The 7,744-nt window shown below is 37.4% G+C and overlaps 1 protein-coding gene across 1 annotated transcript; it reads left to right on the top strand.

Moving 5' to 3' along the window:
* Positions 1–245: 245 nt before the first annotated feature.
* On the top strand, positions 246–6,954 carry LOC139723044 (uncharacterized). The gene is made up of 5 exons (XM_071634318.1): positions 246–252; positions 835–911; positions 2,404–2,595; positions 5,620–5,724; positions 6,264–6,954. Exons 1-5 carry the CDS (start codon positions 246–248, stop codon positions 6,780–6,782), a joined length of 900 nt encoding a protein of 299 aa, XP_071490419.1. The 3' UTR covers positions 6,783–6,954.
* The last annotated feature ends 790 nt before the right edge of the window (positions 6,955–7,744 follow it).

The raw sequence follows: 7,744 nt of genomic DNA, 5'->3' as shown, positions 1-7,744 counted from the left end.
TCCTTTAATTTCGCGCTGTGCATCTCACTCAAGAATAAATGCGACTCATTTTCTTCCTATTTTATATCAATATATTACAGGTGTCGCCACAGATACACGCGGGGATTTTCCTATCTCTTTTCATTTGCATTCCTTTGCGTCGTTCTCATACATCTGTTTGCTTCAAACACGACAAAACTCATTGATGAGCTGTGTAAGTACTATATCAACGCATATCACTAATACCAAAATTTTGCACCATAACCATGAAGAGTTAGTTATCTATGCGATTGTAGTATATAGAATTAGGCCTACTTACATGTATCTGCAATGTTTTACAATAGTATACCTCCCTTTTTTAAACTAAAAATATATAGCAATCGTTCCATTCAAAGTGTTACGGAAATTAATAAGCATTTTATTCCTCCTCTTTGTTACAGAAACGATCTAGGGATCTATAGAACCTCTTCAGGAATTTTCTCCAGTAAACCGAGAATATTATGTCTTGTCAATGCAGCATATACATCTCAAACCATCCACTTTCTGATATTACAATTTCTATGATTATAGAGTTAGTTGATGGAACTTATCAAGTTAACTTTGTTTAAAGTTTTTTTTTTTTAATTTGTGCACGTGTAATAGTTTGTTGTTGATTCTTTAACAGCAACAGATTCCGCCATGCATGTATATAGTGTGTATTTTTCATTGTTTGATTCTATCGCATGATAAGTCCATGTTTATCTTTTGCCCTATTCATGAAAAATGCAATTAGCCATTCGTTAGTGTTTGGTTATGATATAAGGAGCCTCAAGTAAGTATTACTGCTTTTTCCTCCTCCAATGTATCTTTCTGAAGGTCTGGAGACGCCTGACAACGCACTGAATTCTCTTTCTCAAAGTGAGGCCGTGTTTACAGGCTGCGGACTGGCTGCGGTGAGAGGCATGTTGAATTCGTCCGCTGGGCTAAAATCACGTGCGAGATCTGTAAAAGACACGCTGTTCGTGAGTCATGAACCACATTGACACACATATCCGATGGTTATACACCAAAGAGGTTTTCCTCACCACAAATAGTATACTCGTATTATAAACCCCCTTTGTTAAACACCTACTTGCAGACTCTTTAGTACCTTCTTCCTAGGCATAAACATATCTCTCAATTCAGCGATTTCTCTCTTTCTCTTTTTTTTTAATATAAAAACCCTTCTCTTATTAGCGAGAAGGAATATCCACACTATTCTCACGTTGGCTTTTATCATTATATAGAAGTAAAATTAAAACAACAGAAAAATAACAGAAGACAGGGATGAAAAGTGTAACCCCTTTCGAAATACGCTGTACACTGTATTATGTAAGTTGACCACAAAAAGCACACGCACAGTCAATTGGAAAGATTTTGAAAACAAACAAAAATAGGGGAAAAGGTAACACTGTGTTTTGAATTTATTTCTGTCTCTCGTTTGCTTGCCCTTTCGCTTTTTGTCTTATTTCTTTAAGCTTATAAACAACTTTATTTAAAAGCATTTTTCGGCCTGTTCAAGGTTTGTCTCATTACTCGAGTCTTATACATATACACTGCATACTGATTTCCACGTAAACCGACCAGTATCAGCTTCCAAGGGTTCCTGTTTTCAATTCAATTAAATTCAATTTATTCATTTCATAAAATCACATATAAAATATTTACATAAATGTGTGAGTCAAAGGAGGAAATCACACAAAAGCCTAGGGCTTGGAAATGGAGATTTCCTTTACAATATAGTTAAAAATCACAGTTTTGAATGAAACATATATATATATTAAAACAGAACTTAGATTAGAGGCCGTTACGAAATCAACAATACATTATGATAGAGACAGGAGACAGGAAACAAAACAACAACTGAACTAATACGATATAATACAATACAATGAAAAACAAAACAAACATGCAGAGTAATTGTCAAAGGTTTGTATGGGAATTGCACAATTATTCATCATTCATTCATATATAATAAACATTAATCAATACAGATTAAGAAGAAGCTGCTTATATTGAGTCATAAAAAGATTCAATGTGTTAACAGATTTCAGTTTCATGCTTAACAAATTCCACAATTTAGCCCCTTTGTACTTTATTGAGTTGGACTGACTGATTTTCAGACGATAAAATGGTAAAATATAGCATTGTTTACTTCTAGTATTGAAAGAATGTTTCTTGGCATGAGAAGAAAAATTGTACTCTGTACGACAATAATGAACACTTACCAAACTAAGTAGGGAAAATTTCTGCGATTATCATTTAAAGCAAAACAACAAGCGATATTGATACGTCGTTACATCAGCGACTGACACATTTTGGTTTACTGATAAAATGCCACGAAGCACATTATATTTGTCGTCGTTGTTGTTTATTGCCATTTTTATGATTGAATTCGACTTGCAGCCTGAACCCTTGGATATAGATAAGGCAGTCCCGTCAATCGACGAGTTGTACCGCCGTCTGGGCGTGGTTACAGCCATCTCATCCAATCACTACGAAGAGGCGTTGCCATGGATCGCATCCCTACAAAAGTTTATGCCCGACAAGAAGATCATAGTCTACGATCTCGGCCTCAATAAAACCGTCCGCCCAAAGGTGCGTTTGAAAGTTATAATTTTGCCCGTTGGGAAAAAAAAATCCATCTCTAGGAGAACGAGGCTTCACAAAATATTCTTTCCGGCTTTCAATTTTAGTGCCCGCCAGCAATGTTTGATTCTTTAGAATAAATAAAAATGACGTTTGCGGCATCATCGTCATGAAACACTGTCTTCTAACGATCTTTATCTTTCTTCCTTATTGTTGTTGTTATCTGTTTATCATTGTTTTCCGGGAGCATCATACAATCTTAATCAAACTTAGTTTAGAGTGACTTAACAGACACACAAACTTACCGATATAAATATCACATTTTCCTTTTGAGTGAGGACTAGAGTCCAACAGGAGACTACAGTTATTTCTACCAGGACACCTTATATTTCATGATGTCATTGCAGCTTCATTATAAACAAGTGCATTTCCCAGTATATAGGCCTATTCGCCATATACCTAGACTACTCAACAATCGAGGACAATCTTCGTCTTTCATTTGTACTTTGGACTTTGGGTGCGTGTGTCATTGCAAAGGGTTACAAAAAAGGTGTAATCATAGTGAAAAACAAACACACAAGCGCGATGAAACGCACTCGAACACACAGGGGTATTCAAACTGAACACAGCAGTTTTTGAAGCATATACAAAACTGAACTGCTGTGTACTTCGTCAAGAATGTCAAAACAAGAGGCAGGGTCATTATTAATTATATTTATATAGGGCTCTGAGCCTGGATTATCTTCATATAGTTGGCAAGGACAATCCGACATGACGAACAATGAACACAAAGCGCAACTTTGATTCATACAGTGCGGATGCGGTTTTATAGACTATTATTGGCTTTCAGGATCTTGGCACACTTATATTTCAAAGACCTTGACTTTTAAAGTTTATGACTGGTGAGAAATATACTCGGCAATCTAGACTTATCCATGAACAACGGTGAGTGAAATCCCTTTATAAGGATAAGGGAATGCATGTTGGCACCGTCTTTCTTTATTTTGGTGTCAGTTTGGATTGTTACTGCGATTTGCAAACACTATACACCAACTAGATATATCGCTACGGCTACTGATATGCCTCCGCCATAATGCATGGTTCTCCTAATAGGTCTATAGTACAATGTCTTGACAATGTGTGATGACAGTTTCACACAATTGGCAAAATATTAAAATGACAGGTTTGACACAAATGTGCTGAATGTTCACTTTCCTAGAACTAGGTTCAATTGGATGAATGATTAAAATGTCAGAGTGCAGGTATTTGGGGAACTGATGATTTTTACTTGACTTTTGACCCTTTTATAAGTTTATGCATTAATTGAGTAATTTTCAAGGTATTGAGAATAAGTATAATTTCAGTATCAAATGGGAAAATAGCATTATCTAAACCTGGCCTTTGACCTTTGACCTCACAGTTCCAAAGAGAATCACTGTTAGGTTGAACATGCATAAATATGTAAGTTTCATGATGATACCTTGAGTTACTTTCGAGATATGGAGGAAAAAGTGCAATTTAGCACTTTCACTTGACCTTTTACCTTTTAACCTCTGACCTTTTGGCAAGAAACTTCCCCAAAAATATATATTGGGTAATACATGCCATACATCAAGTTAAAAAGAAAAAAAAAACCTTCAGGCATATTGCATTTTAAGGAAAGTAGTGATATTTTGAGGAGTTGACCTTGACCTTTGACCCCTGACCTTTGACCCATGACCCCCAACTTCCCTAGATAATCACTGCCCATCGGTACAAGCATAATATACTAAGTTCCATGAAGATACCTTGAACCATTTGCGAGATATGGAGAAAAACATGAAATTTCAATCTTTTTTTCACAAAATAACCTGTGACCTTTGACCTTTGACCCTGTGACCCTAAAATCCACACAAAGTATTATCCCCCAAGGATATACCCTCATACCAAGTTTGATGTAAAACCATCACACGGTTCTTGAGATATCGACAAAAACAAAACGGGACGGACGGACGGACGGACGGACGGACGGACGGACGGACGGACGACCCGAAAACATAATGCCTCCGGCCACTTCGTTGCGGAGGCATAAAAATAGGATCCCTATTCTCAGACTTTGAAATCAGCCATTATGATGTACACGATATGAAAAATTCAATGTCGACCCTCCCCCTCCTTTTTTTGGGATGGAAGATTCCGGTAGAATGGACGTCTTGCAATGTATTGCAAAGAACAGATTCATATCTCAGTTCTGAAGCATCTCATGAAATACAAAATATTGCAAAAAGTCTACATTCAAGTTGTTGTTTTTACACATTACCATAGCAGTTTTGAAGTATATGTTTGTATATCGGTATTTTTTCCCAAATGTGTCCGGATCTCCCTTGAAAGCCAGTAACGGCAGGCACAGAAAATACTTCTAGACTCTGTTAATTCCAATAAATGGTTATGAAGACACACTCACTTCCTGTAAGCAGAACTGACCAATATAAGTCACTTAAAGATTTCTGACATAAAATTCTTATTTCCAGATTTATTACATATTATTGCCATTCTGACCGTAACCTTAATGCAGCAAATCACACAAATTATACAATTTTGTCCAACTGGCAAAGACCAATGCCTGTAGTGAGGACAGAACCTCTTTTCAGGAGTGGAAAAAGTGTCTATACATGCGTATATTTTTAAAATCATGTCCTGGGGCCCGTTTCATAAAACTTGTCATCAGTGACAACTGCCACATTTCAATGACAAATTTGCTCTCAGCCAATCAGGCGCAAGGATTTCAGTAGCTTGTCACATCTATGACAACTTGTCACTGATGACAAGTTTTATGAAACGGGCCCCTGATCCTTTGCGCCATTTCGCAGAACAGTTGCCTTCAGTGTAAATAATACCTAAGTAAGAATCCTGAAGCACAGTAAACTGATGTTTGACAAAATATATCTCAACCATGAGATATTTGGGGGTGCCTTGTATAGCATACGTACACAATATGGACAAGGTGCATCTTTAGTTCACGGTATCCCCTTTCTGTCACTTTGCTATCCGCAGGTCAAACTGTTATGTAACGTGGAGCTGCGCAAGTTTCCCTTCCACCGCTACCCGGATCACGTGAGACACCTTCTGACGTACGCCTGGAAGCCAATCATTATTGATGTGAGTCATCGTGCAACATCTGAGAATTCAGTATGCATTATCAATTTAAAAAAAAAAAAATCCAATGTGCTACGTCAGAGAACTCGAGGGCCAACAGCGGCGTGCAGGAGGCCGAAAATTGTGACTCGTCTGAGCGAAAGCCTGACGAAGTCAACGATTTCCTGATTTGAGCGATTTAAAACTCTCTGCGACAGACTCTCAAATTCCATTAACATAAAATTATTCCCATCCCTTCTACTTCCAAAACCCTGCTAAAGAAATGTGTAAATAATTACCTGTTACTAATACCAGATAAACACATTATTCAGAAAGTCGAAAGCTTTTTAGCGCTAGTGGATGTTGTATTTGTTTACTTATTTAAAAGAAAATTCAAAATACAATCTAGCAATATTAAAGCAATCTGCTGCCAGTGCATGATCGATTGACTTTGGCTAATGACACGAGGGAGTACATGTATACATTACTCAGAAAAGTAGGCCTATACTTTGATTCAAGAGTATCATCTTTCTTTCTTTCTTTTTTCTATTGACTTTTGGCAGATGGCACTGAAAGAATTTGGAGTCATATTTTGGGGCGATTCATCGATCCGCCTAAAAGCTTCTCTGAGGAAAATTCTTCCCGTCGCCTTAAAGCATCACGGCTACCTCACTCACTTCCATGGATTCGACCCAAAGGTGAAAGAAGAAATCCGACATCAGTACTTTTATACCCATTCCGCGCTCTATGACAACCTCGGAGTGAACAGAACTCAGTACTACTTATCACTAGATATGGCACCCCACGCAGCTGCAAATCGGCAGCTATACATCAACAGTTCCATTATCCAACGCAGCATCGTTCAGCCGATGCTGAAATGTGCGCTCGAGAAGAGGTGTATACGACCCGAGGGGGCGCGAACGCCAAAACACAGGTTCGACGCATCCATCCTGGCAATTCTTATCTACAAGAATCTACCTGGCGAATGGACTAGACAGACCAATGACAATCTCGCCTTTGACAAGGTGGTCTTTCTGCGGAAAAACACCAAAGGTCGCGAAAATGTTCAGTTTTGTCCCTGAAAATCTCCCTCCCTTGCCAAAGCTATAAGAGCGTGACAAAATGCGATTAGTGACTAAGAACGCTTTATAGAATCATCAAACATTGACGCCCGAATTTGGGAATTTGAAATTCCCGAGAATGTTGATTTTTGCAGATGTGACATTATAAGGGTATAATGAGGTTCAAGTTTGTGTCGCCTTATGCTAGGTATCAACTACAGCACAACTCCAGTGTCTCAAAAGTTTTTTGTTTGTGACCTTGGCCTTTACGATTTCCAGGGAAATATTACTCCAATTTAATTTGATAAAGCTAGAGAGTGTTGCATCATTTGTATCTAGTACAGTGTATTTTGTAAATCATCCGTGCATTGTTGATTTTCATGTCAGTAAATTATGTATTTTTGTGACTACAAGCCAAGTTGCATTTCTTTTTATTCAAAAACTTACAGACAAGACATAAATCATTGTGGATATCAAGAAAAGACAAAAAGGTTACTCTACTCCTGTGCTTGATCAAGTAATGTTATACTTTATATTGTACAGTATCTTGACATTCATTTCACCTACACTCAAACTCTATTGTAACCATATCCAAACATACATACTCAATAAACTACATTATTTCATTGAGGAACATAATGATAATTTATTATCATAGTCACAATAACCATCATCAACAATATGTTTGTAATATTCATTTTCAATACATGTATATGCTAAATAGCATTACAAATGGTGATATGGATCCTAATCAAGTGGTTGGCTGAAAGCTAACACATATCAGCCTTCATCTTGCCGAAAGACTAACTTTACAATGCACCAAGCATTAGTACATTAATGACTGATACAATGCTTGCTAGTCTGCACTTCGCTGCTCTGCTCATATATTATGCATGCATTGCAATCATTAGTATATTTGCAGTTCAGTTAGCTTAGAGCTGGTGCTGGCCAGAGAATCTTTCTACTGCAGAATTTAAATTGCA

This window comes from Diadema antillarum, unplaced genomic scaffold (assembly GCF_040938485.1).
Source record: "Diadema antillarum isolate AM-2024a unplaced genomic scaffold, OU_Dant_1.0 scf00000180, whole genome shotgun sequence".
Classification (NCBI taxonomy): domain Eukaryota; kingdom Metazoa; phylum Echinodermata; class Echinoidea; order Diadematoida; family Diadematidae; genus Diadema; species Diadema antillarum.
Note: the sequence above shows the minus strand (reverse complement) of the source record. Positions and strands in the feature narration are given on the sequence as shown.